The sequence below is a fragment of the Astatotilapia calliptera genome, chromosome 18 (assembly GCF_964374335.1).
Source record: "Astatotilapia calliptera chromosome 18, fAstCal68.1, whole genome shotgun sequence".
Classification (NCBI taxonomy): domain Eukaryota; kingdom Metazoa; phylum Chordata; class Actinopteri; order Cichliformes; family Cichlidae; genus Astatotilapia; species Astatotilapia calliptera.
The window spans coordinates 11,511,564-11,533,155 of NC_137439.1; the positions used below are offsets into that span (position 1 = coordinate 11,511,564).

General features: G+C 41.6%; 1 protein-coding gene across 1 annotated transcript; it reads left to right on the forward strand.

Moving 5' to 3' along the window:
- The first annotated feature begins 305 nt into the window (after positions 1–305).
- On the forward strand, positions 306–20,740 carry twsg1a (twisted gastrulation BMP signaling modulator 1a). Its single transcript, XM_026150586.2, has 5 exons — positions 306–855; positions 1,630–1,790; positions 12,805–12,904; positions 17,970–18,230; positions 20,251–20,740. The coding sequence occupies exons 2-5, from the start codon at positions 1,665–1,667 to the stop codon at positions 20,430–20,432; spliced, it is 669 nt and encodes a 222-aa protein (XP_026006371.1). The 5' UTR covers positions 306–855; positions 1,630–1,664; the 3' UTR covers positions 20,433–20,740.
- The last annotated feature ends 852 nt before the right edge of the window (positions 20,741–21,592 follow it).

Here is a 21,592-nt window from a genome sequence, read left to right on the forward strand (position 1 = left end):
ATTCCCTCTGACACCCACAGAACTCATAACAAATTAAAATAAAATAAAATAAACATAAGCAATTGATTAAACTAATCTTGACAACTTTCAAACCTGACTTTTAGTCCAAAACATAATTTATCACAAATTTAAAGTTAATTAACCTTTGTTAAGATAAAAAAAACAAAAAAATCCGATTAAAATTGTAATTCGCCTTCCTCCCCTGCAGCTATGGAAGTGGTGGCCAGTTGGGTCTTTGATGAAGTTTCACAAAAAACACCTGTGGAGTTAAACGCCCCATCAGAGGGTTTCCGCGGCGGCAACAAATGAGCGAAGGGTGGCGTCGCGGCTGGAAGTCTGATCAGCTTCACGGCTTCAGGTGACCTAATGAGCAACCCACAAGGCCACTAATGAGAGTGGAGACAAAAGGGGGTATGTAATTGGGCAGGGGGTGGAGTGAAAAGTAAATACTTCCTTTGTTGTTGGGGGCGAAAGAAAAAGGCAAACATAACCCACCTGCGTTGGAAGAAGCGAATTTTACGCACGACACTTTTACGCACCGACCTCTCAAACTTTGCTCCGGGCTCATATTTACGTTAAAGGTGAGCTGAATGATTCATGCGCGTCACCCGGTGACTGTGTGAGACCCGAGACCCGGTGTTTTCCTGCACAGACGCCGGATAGAAAAGGGAGTGTGTGTGTGCCTTTAAGGCGCCCGACTGCCTGTCGCTTTGTGCTGCGGAGAGACTGACGCCCTCTGGACACAGTGGACACTTGAGCGGCGGCAGAACACCATCCTGGAGAGGTTCAAAGAGAGCACAACCCCAGTCCTCCTTAAAAAAAAAGGAGAACCTCGAGCTCGTTAACTGCGTTGTGGTAAGTTTGAGACTCTCTAATATCTGCATTTACTCGCTGTTATTTTTTTTCTTTTCTTTTTTTGCGCACTCGATTCTCTTGTGGCTGCGTGCGAGTGAGACAAAGTTTTGAGCGGAGCAGGGGAGGGGAAAAAGAGAGGTGAAGAAACGCGTTCAGGACTCGGGGAGCTAATGTTCCTCACATGTTTTCTCTCGCCGTCATGCGAAATGCAACAATGTGCTGCAAGTGTTGAAGTGTAGGAGCGAGATGGGAGAGAGTGTTAAAAGCGCGACAAAAATAGAAGGGGGTGAAGAAAGGGGGGAGAAAGGGAGCTGATGTTGCCAGATGTGTGTATGTGTTGTTGTTGTTGTTGTTGTTGTTGTTCTTCAGTAAAGTAAGCAGTCCTCGCTTTGAATGAGATGTGACGCGAGCGTTTTAGAAAAGTTCAAATTAAGACTTTACAGAAAGGCAAAGCAGTGAGTTCCTGCACACGTGACAGCACATTTGCATCTACTTTAGGATGAAACTTCATTCCTGTGTGTGTGTGTGTGTGTGTGTGTGTGTGTGTGTGTGTGTGTGTGTGTGTGTGTGTGTGTGTGTGTGTGTGTGTGTGTGTGTGTGTGTGTGTGTGTTTAACAGTAGAAGTTAGATGTTAACTCTCACACAAAATGGAGGAGAGCTCTCCAGTCGAACAGAGCTTCACTTTCCTCTTTTGGAATTAAACTGTTGTTGTTTGTTTGCCTTAATCCTCCATTCCTGATCCAAGATCCTGTGCTGTGTCTCTCATTGATGTAGGACTTTTCCCAGTGCCTTGCTGGTGAGCCGTCAGGATGAGGCCCGGTGAGCTGATCCTCCCCGCTGTCGCCGTTCTCCTCTTCCTCCTTTCAATATTATCTCTGACCTCCGGTTGCAACAAAGCCCTCTGTGCCAGTGACGTCAGCAAATGTCTCATCCAGGTAAGGGATGCTGAGGTTTTCCCATGAGCTGCTTTTGGTTTTTGCACCTTAAACGTGGAGCCGAGTCCTGGATGTTTGTGGTGAGGCGGTGTGTGAAAGAACGAGTGTTTGCAAACAGGCTTCGCCTCCCTGAGGTAACTCTGTGGTTGCAGACACATAATCTCAGGTGCACTTAACTCACGAATGTGATGATCTTCTCTGGAGATTAAAGCGGCGAAGTGCAGCCAAGTTCAAGCTTTTCATCCTCCAGGGTTTACAGCTGTTTTGTGTAAACAGGCACAGTTGTGTCTCTTGGCTAAAACACAAGTCAGGAGTTTAAAGCGACAGCAGTAGGTGGACGAGGAGTCCGCTTTTTTGCCGCTTTGCTTCCATAAAAGCAGCAAAACTGTACAGCGGCGCTTCTTTGAGCGGTAGCTGAATTCACTGAGGGGAAATAATGCCTCCGCAGTCGGTCTGTTTTATACAAGTTCTTCTAACAGTAAATATCCAACGGCAGCCAAAATCGAGTCTAAAAATCTGCCAGGATAAGATGAAGATTTGGACCTGGGAGCAACGATGGAATCTGTTGTAAAGAATGCAGATACATTCCCTAGATAATCCTGGAGGCGTCTGAAAGGGAGCGGACCTGTGAAGCTATCCAGCCTTCAGCTGATAGGGAGTTGGATGTCTTTCTTTCATTCTGTTTCGTTTGTTTGTATTTATTTATGTGAGGTTCTTTTAGCTCTGCTTTTAAAAATCTCACATCAAACTCATTCATGCTTGTTGACTTTTTAACATCGCTTCCTTCATGTCACTTTTTTCCTCACACGTTCGGATGGGGGGTTCAGCCCACGCGTTAACACCGATTCCTTCATGAATTCTTGTTTCGAGTTGGTTTTAGAAAGGCCAACTCTTCTCTTGATTTGACTTTCTTTCAGCTGTCAAGCTAGATTTTTGCTTGGCTGCTGTCCTGTAGGTCAGAGCTGTGTGTTTAGCTTTCCTGCCTCTTCCATTACAGTCTTTAAAGTACTGTCATTAACCTCAGTGGCTATTTCACCTGTTTAACCTCTTGTGAACGTGAGCTGCAGCTCTGTTTTGCACCAGACTCTATTCTTGGAGCACGATGTTTGCAAGTAAAGAGAGGAAGCTGTTGCTGTTGTTGTTGTTGTTTTTCTTTGTTCAAGATTTGGCTTTTAGATTGTTTAGCAGAAAAATTAACATATCCAACAAAATCCCGAACATATTCTGCTTCCAAAGTTTGTCTTTTCTTGGATTTAGATTTATTTATTTATTTTTAATTTAGCTAAAACAAGACATTTTGAAGGTCTGGCTTTAGTCATGAAGACCAAACTCATTGCTTAATTAAATGAAATAATTAAATGTATGCAGTTTCGAGTTGATTTTAACCACTAATGTGGGTACCATGCAAAAAAAAAAAAAAAAAAAAAAAGCATTGCTGCAGGATTGCAAAATACATCAGTACTACAGCGCCGGCTTTAATGCAAAGGTTCAGGTTTCTGCAATTAATTAAGTTACCAAAAAATCTGCTTGGCATGCTGTGAATCAGAGCCCAGAGGGGTCTAAGCAGCCCTGTGCTCTTCCTCCGTTTTCCTGGTTGGTAATCCAACCTTTCCCCCTTTTGATCACTACGTTGCTTCAAGGAAAACTTTTCGTGCAGCAACTACCAACAGTACAACAAGACATGTAGGACATGGTTAAATGTAAGCTGTGAGCAGTGGGTATGAAAAGAAACAAGACTTAGAGGCAGGAGATGAATCCAAACTGTAGATATCGAAAATGACCATAAATCGCCCTGCAAGATCTTGTCTCATGGGGTGAAGATGATCATGATGGTGGTGGATCAGCCCAGAACTACAAAGGAGGAGCTCGTTGACGGTCTGAAGGCAGTTGGGACCAGAGTCATCAAGAACACTATTGGTTACACATACTACCTTATAATGGACTGAAATCATCACTTCATCAAACTTACAGATTCGTCAGAGGATCGAATACTTATTTCCCACATTGTGTGCAGCTTTAGAAACTGTTACAAGGAATTTTATCTGTGCTGTTTTCACACATGCACCACAGCCCTCAACTTTTCTAAGAGGTACCCGCCGAGGATTTGTATGAGGGCGCGTAAGCATCTGATACAGCCAGAAGAGACGTCCTTTGGTCTTTCAGAGTTTGCTTTGTGTGACTGATGCACTGATGTGAGAGTAGTGCAGGTGATGGTGCGATGAATACAGAGATACTGATCTTTTCAGTTGGGGAAAATGTGGCTGAGGCGAAAGGAAACTTAAGAAGGCGTCCCAAACTGATTCTACAAACATCTTCCTGAGTTCATGTGTGAAAACGCCTCAGGAAAATTGAGAAATCCTCACGTGAATCACTGTAGCCAGGAAATTCCTGGATTTTGTTGTTTTGCAAAGGTCTTAAATTGCTAAGTGATCTAAAAACAGTTGAGGAAAAATGAGCTCTCTTCCAAAAATCTTCAGAGGAAATACAGCCTCTCGTGGCTTTTTTTTCTTTTCTTTTTTTTAAAGCTTACTTCTTTTTGGATTAAACTCCTAAACAAATCCCTTCTTCCTGGCTTGAGTTTCCCCAGAACATTTGAGGCCCTCTATTTGTTCTTTACTTCCAGGTGGCTTGTTTCGCCTGATGAATCACTGCTCCGGACAACAGCTCTGTAGCTTCCGCGACCCCGTCGACACCAACTCGCTAGCTGTCAGAGGCGAGAGCGATTTATGTGTGTGTGCGCCGTGAAGGAGAAACTTTTCTGCCTCTCCAGCCCCTCTGTAGACGCTCCATGTTGCTTGTGATTAGTGGGATTTGCTGTCCGACGCTCACTTTTGCGCTCTGCTGCCATCTCAAGTCATTTGTCTTGAATTCCCTAAACCCCCACCAAGGGGTGGGGAAACATGAGAGCAGGAGGTCGAAGAGGAGGGAGGGGAGGTTAAGGTCAGGAGGAGGTGTGTGTGCGTCTGTGTGGAGAGAAACCTACAGTTTTGAGTCTAAGATGTGTGCAAAACTTCACAATCCAGCTCTGTCCAGGACTCTGCACACCAGGCTGTTTAGCAGGGTGGGGCAGCAGATTTCAAAGCTGAAACACAATAGCGGTCGCTCGGTGGGACGAGCGCATACTCACTTTCCCTCCAGAGCCCTTTTGTCTCGCTGCAGCCGGGCTTTGACTGATTGCAGCGGTTTCCACTTGAGAGCAAGGGTAGCCTAATAAGAGCTCTTTAAGCCGTTAAGATAACCTCATCCACCTCAGTGGGGAAATTGTTGTTAGTAGGGTTGCAACTACCGCTGGTTCTGATTAGTCTGTCCATTCGTTTTCCAGCTGTTTCCTAACAGCGTCAGGCAGAGGTGAAGGAGGTTCCTCGAGCCCAAAGCGATGTCTTCAAGCTTCTTTTGTCAAACAATATGGTGAAAAAGCAAAGAGGTTGAATTTACTATCACAGGAGATGAAGAGTTTAAGAGGCTTAGGCAAGTAAATCTTTAGTGTTTTTACTCGAATTTATATGAAATCTGCTTTAGGGTGATACCAGCCAAGAAAGAGAACTTGAAAAGAAAATAAATGGGACAAGACCTTGTTTCCTTTTTGTTTTCCTTCAGTAAAAAGAATGGAAACTCTACTTTTGGACGTAGTTATATTTTAACACTAACAGACTAATTATGTCTGTGCGTTAACTATAAAGGTAGCGCCAGAAGACAAATTGCTTGTCTCAGAATAAAGGCAGAAGTGGCTGTGTCCAAATCAGTTTGCATGTTAGCTCATTTTTTTCAGTCTTCACTTTTTTAATGACCTGTAATTTAAAGAATAAATCCAGTGTCGTATCACACAGTAATGAGGTCTGAGTGCAGGCCTTACAGATGCCATCTTTGAGCTGTTTCTCCAGACAGCCATCCCGTCCACTGTGATATTGTGCAGCAGATTAAGCCTCTTACATGTACAGATGGATTTAAGAAGTTGCCATTTCCAAAGACGAATTGTATTTTATGTCGTCTTCTTTTTCTTTGTGCTGTTGCTGGTGTCCTTCAAACCACTGGTGCTCTGGGAGAGAATACATTTATAAAGATTGTAGCTATAAATCTGAGTCTAGCTTAATGTTGGTTTAGACAAATGATAATAAAGGGCCATTACGTAACCTTCACACTTACTGGATGATGAGGTTGTGCTCACAGATGCTAGGTGCTGCCTCTCAGCAGGCTTCTAGAAGTCAGCTGGTTGAGACAAAGTCGGGTTTTTTTAATACAGTGGGGCAAAAAAGTATTTAGTCAGCCACCGATTGTGCAAGTTCCCCCACTTAAAATGATGACAGAGGTCAGTAATTTGCACCAGAGGTACACTTCAACTGTGAGAGACAGAATGTGAAAAAAAAATCCATGAATTCACATGGTAGGATTTGTAAAGAATTTATTCGTAAATCAGGGTGGAAAATAAGTATTTGGTCAATAACAAAAATACAACTCAATACTTTGTAACATAACCTTTGTTGGCAATAACAGAGGTCAAACGTTTACTATAGGTCTTTACCAGGTTTGCACACACAGTAGCTGGTATTTTGGCCCATTCCTCCATGCAGATCTTCTCGAGAGCAGTGATGTTTTGGGGCTGTCGCCGAGCAACACGGACTTTCAACTCCCGCCACAGATTTTCTATGGGGTTGAGGTCTGGAGACTGGCTAGGCCACTCCAGGACTTTCAAATGCTTCTTACAGAGCCACTCCTTTGTTGCCCGGGCGGTGTGTTTTGGATCATTGTCATGTTGGAAGACCCAGCCTCGTTTCATCTTCAAAGTTCTCACTGATGGAAGGAGGTTTTGGCTCAAAATCTCACGATACATGGCCCCATTCATTCTGTCCTTAACACGGATCAGTCGTCCTGTCCCCTTGGCAGAAAAACAGCCCCATAGCATGATGTTTCCACCCCTATGCTTCACAGTAGGTATGGTGTTCTTGGGATGCAACTCAGTATTCTTCTTCCTCCAAACACGACGAGTTGAGTTTATACCAAAAAGTTCTACTTTGGTTTCATCTGACCACATGACATTCTCCCAATCCTCTGCTGTATCATCCATGTGCTCTCTGGCAAACTTCAGACGGGCCTGGACATGCACTGGCTTCAGCAGCGGAACACGTCTGGCACTGCGGGATTTGATTCCCTGCCGTTGTAGCGTGTTACTGATGGTGACCTTTGTTACTTTGGTCCCAGCTCTCTGCAGGTCATTCACCAGGTCCCCCCGTGTGGTTCTGGGATCTTTGCTCACCGTTCTCATGATCATTTTGACCCCACGGGATGAGATCTTGCGTGGAGCCCCAGATCGAGGGAGATTATCAGTGGTCTTGTATGTCTTCCATTTTCTGATGATTGCTCCCACAGTTGATTTTTTTCACACCAAGCTGCTTGCCTATTGTAGATTCACTCTTCCCAGTCTGGTGCAGGTCTACAATACTTTTCCTGGTGTCCTTCGAAAGCTCTTTGGTCTTGGCCATGGCGGAGTTTGGAGTCTGACTGTTTGAGGCTGTGGACAGGTGTCTTTTATACAGATGATGAGTTCAAACAGGTGCCATTCATACAGGTAACGAGTGGGGGACAGAAAAGCTTCTTACAGAAGACGTTACAGGTCTGTGAGAGCCAGAGATTTTCCTTGTTTGAGGTGACCAAATACTTATTTTCCACCCTAATTTATGAATAAATTCTTTACAAATCCTACCATGTGAATTCATGGATTTTTTTTTTTTTTCACATTCTGTCTCTCACAGTTGAAGTGTACCTCTGGTGCAAATTACTGACCTCTGTCATCATTTTAGGTGGGGGAACTTGCACAATCGGTGGCTGACTAAATACTTTTTTGCCCCACTGTATGTCCCATCTTCATGTGGGTGCTAAATGGAATTAAATAAAGTAAAAGGAAAAAAAAAGTTTGAAGTGAATTGTGGTTTCTACTCCCGTAAATACCCAAAACAAAAACATGGAGCTCTAACTTAGTCTTTGCACATAGCAAAGATTGTAAAAACAGAGAGGTGCTTATTTTAAAGCTAGCTCCCTCTAAGCTTGAGCTCATTCTTAACAAATATAAGGTAATTAACATCACTTCTTAAATTCTTACCCCTAAACATGTGAGCAAGTTTTCCACAAAACACTCCTGAAGCGAAGGCCGGCTGGAAATCTGACGTGTAGATTTGCAGCCGGCCTTCCTTAAGTTTTGAAATGTAAGCTAATCAGTTATTTTAGCTTTAGCTTTAGCTTTATATTTGACACTTCCCTCCTGTTTTGCCTACATCTTCATAATAAATAAGCAAATTTACTAGTAACTGTAAATTAAGCTAATGAAAAGCATTCTTGCTTTAGTGCCATACGTCACATAAAGACATGGTTCTTAGATAAGATTCACTAAAACGTTTCTTCAAAAGAAAAGGTGATTATGTACTGTTATGTACTTTTTATTTATTTTTATTTCTTTAAGTGGATCCAGCTAAAGTAGCAGTTAGTAGGCAGTTAGCCGTTACTGTTTTAAAGCCAGGCTAAATGCAGGTCTATGAGTCTCCTCCATCCTTTTTTTAAAAAAAAATTAATTTCTATTTTTATACGTTTTGCCTGATTTAAGGCTGCATGTTTTCTTCCCAGGAGCAGCTGTTTAGTTTTTCATAATTTCACCCTTGAGAGTCATAATTACTCATGGGATCTGATGTTGATCAGAGGTTTGGGGATTGAGAGGCCAGTGATTAAGTGAGCTCTGTGTGTTTCTTGCAATCCCTCGATGGTGAGTCACTGAAGAGAGACTGTCTATGTGTAAAACATGGTTTCTGCAAAACTGCAAAGGAGACTCTGGAAGAAAGGAGTCATGGAGGGAGCAGCCCTGTCCTGTTCTCCAGGTGTTTTCTTCTCCCTCCCTCCTTCTGTTCCTCCCCCATCCCAGTGACCTTGACATGGAGGAATGTGCTCCCTGTTTAGTGTCATGGGGGAACAGGAGGGAGGAAGAGGAGCTCCTCTGGCACTCTCACTTGCTTTTTAAGCCCACCAACTGCGCTTTTTTTAGTTTTGTGTCGTTTTAACTCTAAACGCAAACTGCACTGCAGCACAGGAGTGCTGTTTCCCTGTGTTTGAACAGGAGGTATTGCATCAGCAGTGGTTTCATGTTTTTGGATGTTTGCAGAAACTTGTAGCTTCCATCTAAGAGAAAGGAAGAAGAAGAAAAAAAAAAAAAAAGCATCGTGAGCAGTTGAGCTCAAGCCTGTGTGTGTGTGTGTGTGTGTGAGGCCTCTGTATGAGATCATGTCATACAAAGACTTTTATATTTTCTTTCTTATTTGCACAGCTGTTGTTTTTATTAGAGTTTTTTGTGTACTTTAATAAATGCTTTAGATTTCACTTCATGTGCCAATATGAGGACCTGAGCTGTGAAAGTCTTTCAGGACTCCGGTCTGGAAAAGACTTAAGACTTTAAAGGATAGTTTGTTCCAGTTTGAATGTTTTGGACATTCAAAAACATCCACATGAATGTTTTTGAATGTTTGTGTCTGTTTCATGGAAACTCTCTCATCACTGTACAGATATGTAGAAAATGAGTGGGACAGGAAAAAAAAACACAAGATCTTTGCACACGTTCAACTTTTAATAATTGTTGTTCATTTTGTTGTTTGTTTGTTAGTTTGTTTAGTTTTTTTAAGTCACTGAAAATTGCACTTCTTGAAAATTTTTCAAGATTTTTTTGGCATTTACCTGCAGACAAGCAAACCAGAGATTTTTGTCTTGCAAGGTCAAATGTGTGTGCTTTTATTTATCTTGTTGAACTCAGTGTGCACTGTGTGTTATTGTTTGTAGGCTTCTGATTGGCCTGCATGGTTTGGGCTGTATCATCACCTGTTGCTTTGGCAGGGTTTTTTTTTTTTTTTTTTTAAATTTCCTAAAGCAAAAGATTTATTTCCTCTTAGAAGTTAACCTGGATCTTTTCCTTGTTAGCAAACATGAAAACCACTTTAATCCTCCTCCTCCTCTGTGAGAATTTGGCAAAACCTTCCTAACAGGCAGAGAAATGAGTCTTAATAATTGTCCTCAGAAAGTCTGTGGGCCAACCTGGATGTCACCAGCGAGCATGTTCAATATCCAATTCTCCTTTAAGTGTTAACTCTCATCTGATGGGCTGGATTTGATCTTGTGGATTTCATTAGGATTCGTAGTTTCTGTAGAAAAACTTCTTTGGGGATTAGGGACTACATGAGAAGTGGAATTTTTAGTTCCACTATAATCAAGAGAAGGGAGATGATGCTCTCTACAGCTGGCGTCTCTAAAATTGGTCAGCTTGCATAACAATAATGGCACTACTGCAGGAAAAAGGGTTATTTTTGCCCTAAAGTCAAAAAGAAGACATAACTGACTAGGGCTGTTCGATATAACGATATATATCGGATGACTATATAAAAACGTCTATCGTTTCATTTTACGCTTTCGTTTGTTTCGTGGTGTCGTAAAATAAACTGTTTACGGCAATATTTTTTTCATCGTTTTGATGGTCACTGTAGTGGCTATATTAATTTCTTAAAGTTCTCTCTTTCTCTTATATTTAATATAACCACACAACTGACGGACAAGCCTGTTTTTTATGGGTTGTGGTTAGCAACAACGATGGTAAAACCATCGCGTGTCCGCTTGTTTATGTTCCATATAAACCTTTCACAATAAAGCTCAAGATGCTTTTGAGACTTTTCAAAATAAACTGAATCACGTGAAAGAGTATGCGGGGGAAAAAATAAAAAATAAAAAGCGGAAATATCCTTAGTTTTAGTATTTGTTTGAATATAAAATAATTTCTTACCACTTACAGATGAGACATTGATGGTGTGTTTGAGCTTTGAGATCTCAACAAAACTGTGAGTCAACTGCTTTTGGTGAAGTGGGGTTTTGTGTTTGTTTGGGGTTTTTTTTTTTTTTTTTTTTTTTTTATCACTGATTTTCCTAAATCTTGCCGCTGACACGTCCTCCATGCAGTAAAAATTTTAAAAGGCTAAAACCAACACTTTTTTTTTTTTTTTTTAAATGATAAAATATGAACAGAAATCCAAAAAAACAAAATAAAACAAACCCATCAAATTAGAAAATGCTGAACCATGGTAACCACTGTTATTGATTACATTAAGTAAATTGTTAACATGTGGCTACTGATGACTACAAGTACAAACATCATCAACATAATTAGCTACTTTATTGTGAATCAGTTGAATTCTTGGTTTAGTAAACCAAAGTTGTAACAAAGTGCAGTTTTTCTTTAAAGAACGTGTCAAATATTTAACTCGATCATAAACCGAGACCTGTGATGTGAAAGTGTGGATTAACGTGTCCGGACCTGCTGCGGTCATGAAAGGAAATGCCGTTTCTTTTTCTTTTTTCTTTTCTTTTCTTTTTTTTTTTTTTTTTCAGTTATTCGAGTCTGCGGTGACGTCTCGCATTCTTCGATGAATGCCACACGCAGAGCGCAGTCTTGTAATGGCCTGTGTGGGCCCTGTAATGTTTTAATGGCACGTCTGCTGTTTGAGCAGCGTGTTTGCTGTGATTTGAAGCTTCTGCTGCACCTGTCAGACACCTCCGCATCAAATTCATCAGGACTGAGATGAGTTTAGTAGTCGGGTTTTGTTAAGCAGTGTTTAATGCATACAGTCCTGTGAAAACGAGGTACACCCCACGATTCAATGGCTTGTAGGGCTACTAAATAATTATATTGTGTATGACTTTATCAGACTGCTGCATCACTGTTGAGGAATTCTTCTTTACGGCATTGCTTCAATGCATGTAGGGTGAGGTCCAGACTGGGCTGTAGAATCTTTTCTTTTTCAGCCTGTTGTAGATTTGCTGCTGTGTTTGGAACCATTGTCCTGTTGCTTAAGCCAATTTTGCCAGATACTTTCAATTCAGTTTTATTTATACAGCAAATCACAACAGCTGTCTCCTCAAGGTGCTTTATATTGTAAGGTAGACCCTACAATAACACATAAAGAGAAGAACACAACAATCATATGACCCCCTATGAGCAAGCACTTAGGCGACAGTGGGAAGGAAAAACTCCCTTTTAACAGGAAGAAACCTCTGGCAGAACCAGACTCAGGGAGGGGCGGGGCCATCTGCTGCGACTTTTTGGGGAGAGAGAAGGAAGACAGGACAAAAGACATGCTGTGGAAGAGAGACATAGATTAATAACAAGTATGATTCAATGCAGAGAGGTCTATTAACACATAGTGAGTGAGAAAGACTACTGAAGAAGACATACAGAATGCATTGACTAGAGTCATATTTGACTGTAGGAAACTTCCATATGCACAGGAGTTTGAATGAGGTGTTTGTGCATTCAGGTCAAACATCTCCACTTTGGGCTCATCTGTCTAAAGGACATTGTCCCAGAATTGTTGTTCAGAAGACGCTTTGCAAACAAAAGCCGTGCTGCCGTGTTCTTTTAAGAGAGAAGAGGCTTCATCCTCCAACCTTTCCAAACAAGCCATATTTGTTCAGTCATACTTTCATTGTCACTAACTTTAATATTAGACATCCTAACCAAAGCCTGTACAGTCTGCGGTGATGTCTGTATTGGACACAGTGGACATCAAAGTCACTCTGCTGGACAAACTACGTGATGACACTGTTCCACATAAGCGTGCCATTCTGCATTATAATGTATCAGTCGACATCTCACGTCTGTGGCTGGCATTATTGCTGCCATTCCTACATCATGGACAAAGTGTGTTTGTGGTGTATAGCAAAGGAAACATTTCGGTTGGTCGTGGTTAAATTTGTTCATTTCCATATTTTACCTTCATAAAATATAATTTCCAGTTTGTGCACAGGTCTCTGTAATGGTTTGCTTCTATGCTCGCTGTCCACACTCTTTATCTCAGTGGAAAAAATTACTGATGTGTAGCAAGTATGCTTGTACAACCAGTAGCATAATAATCAGGACAGCAGCCAGTACTATCCAGTGTTTTTGCAACGAGTCACGAGCTGTTTCTGCTTTACTGATGCACGTTTGTGTTTTCTCCTGCAGGAGCTGTGCCAGTGTCGTCCGTCTGATGGGAACTGCTCCTGCTGTAAAGAGTGCATGCTGTGTCTGGGGAATCTTTGGGAGGAGTGCTGCGACTGCGTGGGTGAGTGCAGGGGACTCCGTTTTTATTAGCAACGCATTTTAAAGCTGACAGAAAGTTGGTCCTTGTTGTTTTAGGTTTGGAGAACTTCACTGTTAGTTCAGGCTTCTGCACACTGAGCAGGTTGGTGATATCTGCTGAGCTCAACATGTGCGTAAGACATTAGTGTCAGAAGCGATGGATGTGTGTACCGCAGTGCTGAATTTGTTGTGAAGTTTTGTTTACAAGGATTTATTTCCATCGGTAACCAGCGACGCAAGACTGAAGTGCAAACACGCACACATACAGCACCACGTCACATCACAGTGTTTTTGTTTTGTCCTTCTGAACTGTATGACTCAACTTGAATCACCTCATCGCTCACTCTACACTCAAAAAAGGTGACATGAAAGCGCTGCCGTCCCCTCCTCCGTCAGAGAGAAATGGGGTGAGACATCAGGCCCAAGGTCTCCTGCTTTTTTTTTTTCTTTTTTTTTTGCTGCCTTTTCTGAAGCAGAGTTTTTGTTTTTTTTCCTCCATGTTGAGAAAAAACATGGACAAATGGCTAATCGTGCATCTTTCACCACTGATTCAGGTTTAACATGAGGCTTTGGGAGCTATACACAGTGCTGGTACTGGACTCTGTTGTGAATCCTGCCTATGTTCAGAGGGTTGCATAGGGAAAAGTACCCATAACAATGAGAATACATGGCTTTAAGGCCAGCCCAAGACAGAGCTTGTTTCAGTCAGAAGTATTACACAAGTCCCTCTGTGTTTGGAAAAATGACTCTGTCCTCTTTATAGATCAGATTGACTTGAAGAAAAATGTGGTGAGAACTGTGCAGACTTCTTCTGAAACATTCATGGTGTGATGTGAAGGAGGAAGCAAAATTTGATGAAGTGTCGTGGCATAGAAGCAGAGCCTGTGTCATGCTTAGTTTATGCTACCCTGATTGTTTCGATTTATGGAGGGATTTGTCAACGAAGAGGGGTTTTCAAACCATGTAAATATGCTCCCGACAGTCGTCCAAAATCCATGCTACATGGTGCTTGACATGGATGAGTGTGTTCGTTGCTGATCGGTTGATGAGTAGGCGGGACAGGGAAGGTAGCAAAAAGGTAGAAGTTCAAAAAAATTCCACAAATTTCCCCAAATCATCTTCGTGTGCTAGAAGTTTACTATTCTCTGCACCTGATGGACCCACAGCAACCTAATCTGACCACAGGCGTGCTCTGCAGGTAGCCATGCAGTCCCAGGCTGCCCACACTGCCATTGGTGAACCATAATTTCCCCATAAAGATGAGCTGAGCTCATCAGGGAACCCAGAGGCTAGCCTATTAGCTCAATCATTTAGCTTGTGTGCACCAAACATTAGTTACGAATGTAGATGATTCCAAAGATCTCAAGAGCTAAATCGTTGTCAGATGATCATCAGTGGTTCCAAGATTGCATTTTGTCAAATGAAATCCCAGTTTTGTTGTAAGAAACCCTGACGACTTGTCACAGCAAGTGTTAAACTCCCCCCAGATATTTTGACTCGTAAGGTAGTTCAAATAATTCTGACACTGATCTGTATCCATACCTGAACGTGCCAGTTGAAGTCTCATCTCTGAGCTCTTTCTCCCAGTAAAAGCCTGAGAGCTCGGCTGTAATGCGCTCGACAGCTGAGAAGCACACAGGTTTAAACCGCTGCAGTTTGCTCAGGGTGTTGCTGCTGTGATACCAGAGTGTGAGGTGAGCAGAGCCAGATATCAAACGTGTCTCGGCCTCCGTGCGGAGAGGACGACTGTTTATCAGAGCACAGGAAATTAAAGTAGCACTTCCACATATGGACAGAAGTCTCGAGGTGCTCCCGAAGATCAAAGGATGAAGAGGCCCCGAAGGGACAGCGAGGCCGAGCTGCTTAAACGAACTCTTGACTTTTGGTTAAAACTGTAACTCACTTCAAAGCAGCAGGGGTGGTTTGAAAACCAGACTTAAAGGCAGATTGGTAAAAAACAAGAGAAACAGTGAGCAGAGTCAAAGTTTAAGAGCCTGACTCGGAGCTGTTAAAGCTATCCCACCTCCGCTACATGGCTGCACGACATCCAGACTGTACGAGTTTTTTGTTGTTTTTTTTAAAGCTGTAATTTAGCTGTGCATCTCATTATTCTCATTTTGTGTGTTTGACTCTCGCAGGTATTTTTGTGTCACTCTCACTGTTTTGTGTCCTTTTTGTATTTTATCTTGTTGTTTGTGTGTCTGTTCTGACTTTCTTGCTTATTTTATTTCTTTGTGATGTTTTTGCCTCTTGTTTTGTGGTTGGACTGTTCCTCTTTAAAGCTGCTTTGCACATTCTTTTCTGTGTCCTTGATAATTTGTGCATTTGTGTGTGTTCTGCTTTCCATTTCGCATCTCTCGTTTGATATTTCTTTGTTTCTGTCTCTGGTGGTTTTGCGGCTCCCCCTAAATTTGTTTGTTTTGTAATTCTGTATGTAGCTTAGCATGTGGATTTAGCTTATTTTGCACTTCTTTTGGTTTTTATTTATTTACTTATTTATTTGGTGGAGGTTGTTTAACCCCACCCCCAAAATCCCTTCCTGTGGAGGGTGCCTGCATCTGTTAAGAATTTTATCCGTAGCCATTTTCACACGCTGCACTTGCATAGATTGAAACGCTCTTAATAACCTTCCAGATCCCACAAAGTCTGCGTGGCGTAGGAGACTCCCTCATCTAAATAAAACAGATTTCCAGAAGCGATAACACTCGCGCGCGCACACTGTTGGTTTAACATGTTGAAGCTGTGTGCTACGTGTGAGAGAGGACACCTGTTGACACGTCTCGATTCCCCTCACGCTGTTTGGAGTTTGTGCGAGAACGCAAGCACGAGGTTTGAGCTCTCGCCCTCGTAAACCAGTCTTCTCTCAGATCAGCTCCAGCAGACAGATATTGCTTCACGTGCTGACAAGGAAGCTTTATTAAAGCTCTTTCATGTGGAACACGAACACAAGAATCTGACACTGAGCTCTGAACTCCATCCTGCTGCTCCTGCTGCTGCTGCACAGATGTTACGTGCCGTTTTCCTCCCGGACAGGCCTTTTACAATACACCGAGGATGGCTTTTAGCTTTGAGCAAGTTTATACTCCTCATTTATGTTTTTGCTTTTCCTCCTTGCCGCTACCCTTATGTCTACTTTAAGTAAGTTTTCACTCTAAACACGCTCCCTGTGCCAAATTCCATCTACTTTGAAGTGTGTGTCTGAGAGCCGTTAGAGCGGCCGAGTGGAGGGGAGAGGACTGTTTATATTTTAGAGGAGGGAGGGAGGGAGGACATGGAGGGAGGACCCATGTGTACATTTTATCGAAAACAGCTGTTCTGGCTCTGCTTTTAGCATCAGTTTTGTAATCCAATTCCTCTGTCAAACTCCGTTCTCCATAAAATGATTTAGTCATTAACTATAATTCACTTTGACTCATTTGAAGGCTTAGGAAGATCATATCTTGATGTGGGGACTTTGTCGAGTGATTACTACTGTATCTGGAAATTAAATGAAGTGTTAAAAAGGCCTTAATTGAGACGAGACGTTTTTGACAGTGGTGTGGTTTTACAGAACTGCCCTTTCTGAGTTGCTGTGTCTGTGTGTGTGTTCGACCGTTTAGCCTTTAAACCAGTCTTTTTAAGATTTAACTGGATAATTCAAGACTGTAAAGGGGGAAAAATGTCTTAATGCTCAAAAATGCATATCTATTTTTGACATTACCTCACTCAGTTTTTCAAGTAGATTTGCGACCCACAGTCACGTCCTTGGTGATATATCTGAATAAAAATGCCATAAAATGTTTACTCTTCACTTGAATCGCACAGTTCTCAGTGAGTAGGTTCATTAAAAGACTGTAAATTATAAAAGAAGAGGGTAAGTTGTAGGATTTTTAATTTTCTTAATTATGATCTAACATTTTTCTTAAGATCAAACATCAAAATATTAGACTTAGATTTGCTTTTTTTTTTTTCTTAATGAGGGAAATTAACGTTGTGGATTAGTGAAGGAGACAAACGTGAGAGAGAGAGAGAGAGAGAGAGACACACAATTTTGTTGCCTCTCAGGTGTTTTGGAATGGTCATGATTCTCAACTTTTTTAATAAAGTAGAAGTTTTATAGGAATGAAAGTATGAAATTTAGGGGAAACCCACGGAAACCTCAGTCTTGGCTGTTCGTACGTAGGATTAAGTCCTCCGTGCTGCTGTGTAGGACTGATAAGTCACCAGAAAGCGTTTAACTTCCTGGAGACTTACCCCTGTGAGAGTATCAGTCAGATTTCAGTAAAACAAGATGAATTTGTCCTGAGGACTGACTGTGAGCCTCCTCAACTTCTCACCAGATTTGAATTCTTATTCATTTGTGCAAAATGACAAGAAAACCTCACACATTAAAATAACCTGTGATTGTGATGGATCGTGAGCCGGCCCGTTCCTTCACTGCTGTTCTAGTTTTTTGCTTCGGTCTCTTTTTCTTTTTTCTTAAACTGTGTGAAAGTCTGCTGCTTTACGCTGTATTTACACTGAAATAAACATGATCTCAAAGATTTCACGAGTTTTGCAACTATACAAAAGCCTCCATCAGAGAATTGTTGATCACAGCAAACACTGTATCATGTAAACTAATAAACCTGATTCCTTCCAGGCTACTGAGTGTAGTAAATGACTAGCATAAGGTCTAAAATTTGAATGATTTCAGTTAAAAACAAAACAAATGGCTCTGCATGTAACTGAATCCAATGAATACAATTGGACAACGTAAAAAATTGAGGGAAAAATTCTTTATATGTAAATTAATGGTCTTTGTGCCCTATTTTCCAAGTTTCATTGTTACTCTGGATAATCCAGTAACTCCAATAACTGTTACTTTTGTATGAATTAATAAAACCTGACAGTGATGTCTATGGATTATCCAGAGAAGTGGGAAAATTGCCTCGTGAGCGTCAGTTATTTAGCTGCATTGTGTTGGTGAAGTCAGAGTTTCAATCAAACAAGACTTCCAGCAGTTTCTGCTTTCTGAGATGATTCCTGTGACCTGATCCTTCACTGTGCTCTCACTGTTTTCACATCAGGGATGTGTAACCCAAAGAACTACAGCGACACTCCAGCCACGTCCAAGAGCACCGTGGAGGAGCTGCAAAATCCCATCCCCTCGCTGTTCCGCGCCCTCACGGAAGGCGACGTGCAGATCAACATGATGGTCGTGTCCTTCCCCGTCTCAGAGGAGCTGTCGCATCACGAGAACCTGGTTTCCTTCCTGGAGACGCTCAACAGCCAGCACGAGAACGTGACCGTGCCTGGCAACAGCATCCACGGCAGCCTCGACAGTCAAGGTAACGCCGCTGCGTTAGCGTGGAAAAGTACCTGTTCACACTTTACTACATTGAGGTGTGATCATAAAGTTTGAAGGAAAGCATATTTCTGTCACTGAGGCCAAAAAAAAAAATAATTAATTGGGGGGGGAACTATTGCAATCCAATCAAAATTTGGGCTTATTATTATGTCAAAATTTTAAGTTGGAAATCTAAAAATTTCAACTTTATAATGAAAACTTGAGTTATTTATTGTTATTAATGTTTTATGTTGCTTTAATCATGTGTTTCGGCGTGCTTAAAAGCAAACTTTTACTGGCTTTTCACAGATGATTGATAAGTTGCTAATGTAATAAAAGAGAATAAAAATAACTAACTTAAAGCACATAAAGAGAAGTACATTTAGAACATAAAAAGGGCAAAAAAAGGAATAAAGTTATGCCAGTTACTGATTATTAGATAAAAAATATACTTTCATGTTTTGTCTTTTTAATCTACAGTAAGTCCTAGTGAGTGAATAACATAAAGCAGCAGATTTAAACAGTCAAAAAAATGAATTGGAATAAAACGACAGTGTAGCAACAACGAGATAAAGAAATGTCTATAAATTATGTTTCAGAGATGGGTTTTAAAAGTTTAATGCTTCCAGCTGCTCTTTAGTTCTTTGTAACTGGCTCGTTCTTTTAATCTGAAGTTTAAATGCTGTATGCACACCGATGTATCAGCAATCTAGTCTGATGACTCGTCCTCGGGGGGGGGGGGGGAACGGCGTGTTTTGTTTGCTTGTTTCTGTGGCCGGCAGATATCCAGGCCAAGACTTCCTCTTCTGTCTGCAAATTGTTGTTTACAAAAGCAGATAACTTTAAAAAATGACTTTTTGACAGATGCAATCTGTCCGTCTCCCTGCACACAGATGACTTACCTGCACGCAAGCAAAGCCCGCTCAAATATGATTGGTCAGTAGAACCAGTTCATTCAGTAAAACTTGGACTAGGAAATCGAAGCGTGTCCAGTAATAAAACTTTTTGTCATGCCTACAGATGTTCGTATATTAATATACAGCTTTCTGATCATAGAGATTCATGCTCGCGTAAGAAAATCGATTCAAATATTTGAATAAGCGGTGATGAATATTCTAGAATGGCTCTGGACCTGACATGGCAAAGGTCTGTTAACTTCTTGTTATTAATCATGGTTGACTGCTACTACTACGCTTTGCCAGCAGAAAAAGGTTTTCACAGCACTCATCGGACTGACGATACCGGGATCTGCACAGAGTTCTTGTACTTTCAATCCTTGTTAAAGTCGTTAAAGATGTATGCTGTCCAATCATTCTCCCCTGGAAAGAGAAGGGTTCAAAGGAATGATTAAAAGCCTAAAATTACCATGACATTCATGCCTGAGATGAGTGTATGTAAACCTCTGACCACAAATGTACATCAGCGAAACCACCGTATTCCACAGAAATTGTAACTAATGATGAGAAGCCACATGGTCCACTAAAAGCAGTCAGTCTTTTCCTAAATGTGCCGTCTCATATTGCTTTACGTTTTTGAATGGCTCACACAAAACAAGACTTGCTGCCATTTAATTTTTCCTTTGTTCCCATCGTCTCCTTGTTTTGTTCACATTTAGGCTCACTCACTGAGGGTAATAAAATGTGACCTGACGAGTCAGTCTTGAACTGTGACCAGTTTCGGTTGGATCAGACTTTTGTATCATTACAGCAGGACTGTGCTGCCAGAAGATCTCCAGCTAAGGGAATTGGAAGTGTTACATTGCCATTTTTATTTGAATTTGAGGCCATTTTGGCTCTCAACCTCTATTGCTTTATTTACTATAAAGCAATAATGAAAGCAATCCCTCAGAGCTGAGCTGTTAACTCATTAAGCTCACCAGAACACACAATCATACTTGACGCAGCAATTTGACCTCAGCTTTTAAGGAAAAGCAGGAAATTGAGGGTTAAAGGTTTAGTTTTTTCTCTTTACTGGATCTGTGACTCACACCATCATCTTTGCGTGTTGTTCTTTAATTTCAGAGAGCATGTGCACTGTGGTCTACTTTGACGACTGCGTGTCCATTCGTCAGTGTAAACTATACTGTGAGTCAATGGGAGGATCCAAGTACCGCTGGTTTCACAACGCCTGCTGCCAGTGCATCGGACCGGAGTGCGTGGACTACGGCAGCAAGCTTGTGAAGTGCATGAACTGTCTCTTCTGAAGTGCGGGCACATATTGGTACCAAATGCTTGCCCCATACCGCAGGACTGGGGACAGAGGAAACTATGACTGTTATGTGCTAGCATTCCTCAGTTACCTTGTAAAATGCCCCCTGCAGCCCTCCTCCTACCCCTGCAAACTTTTATTCTGCTGTTTTTGTTTCACTGTATATTTTTAGATTTTTTTTTTTTATAGCATTTTCTTTTCTTTTTTTTTTTACTAGAGTTGTATATGAATAATGTATTTTTACAATTATGGTCCGCTAAATCCCAGTCTCATGCCAAATAAAGATACGTTTTGGTGACTGTTTCCGTCTCTAAGAAAGTCTTTCATTATATATTCTGGGGAGGGGGGAAAAAAATGTGTGAAAAGCTTATGGCATGAGTGAAATGGTAAATATTTGTCTTCCTAGTTGCCTGTCTCCAGCTCTTCTGTTGCCCAAGTCAGGAAACGCATCATTTCCTGGGGAAACAAAGTTGTTATTATACCATTCTGGTCCACAGGTGTTCCACTGCTCACCGACCGTCTCATGCAAGCAATGGTGTGGGGAGGGTGGGTGGAGAAGGGAACATTTACCGATGCCAATCTCTCACCGCCACACACAAATGCTCTTTGTAATGCCAGTACATTTTCAAAAGGCAGCAGGGTGCCCTATCACTGATTGTGTTCCCAATTGGCATGCAACAGCAGTTTGCACAGACTCCTCCACCGGCCGACACAATGAAGCCTTGTTTTTTTTTTTTTGTTTTTTTTTAAATATTGAATCACGACCTCATTTCACCACTGCAGCTGTGTGGTTTGGAGCCGACGGTGCCAACAAAGATCATCAGAGGGATAATGTGTTTCATATGTGAGGATGACCACCAGTCTTCTGGGTCCGACCGCAGCGCTCGGGGAAAGTACACATGATTGAGAATAGCATGTGGTTACACCAAATTTAGATTCTAGTTGCTTTTTAAAAACACAGTTTGACAGTTTCTCTTGTACACTGGCTTGAATAGCAGTGAACTTGTGGCTAAGATCAAAACGATACCACAGCCTAAACATACGCCATTAGTTCCAGACTGTTTTCAGCCAGGAAACCTATAAAGAAAATAAGTTTGTGGTAGGATCTCCAAATAAATGAAGCACCCACTTCTACCAACTACTAGGTGTATTTTT

Coding starts and splice junctions, on each gene's coding strand:
- twsg1a (XM_026150586.2), top strand. CDS start 1,665: ATGAGGCCCGGTGAGCTGATCCTCCCCGCTGTCGCCGTTCTCCTCTTC. Junction 1,791..12,804: donor TCAGCAAATGTCTCATCCAG/GTAAGGGATGCT, acceptor TTTCTCCTGCAG/GAGCTGTGCCAGTGTCGTCC. Junction 12,905..17,969: donor GGAGTGCTGCGACTGCGTGG/GTGAGTGCAGGG, acceptor TTTTCACATCAG/GGATGTGTAACCCAAAGAAC.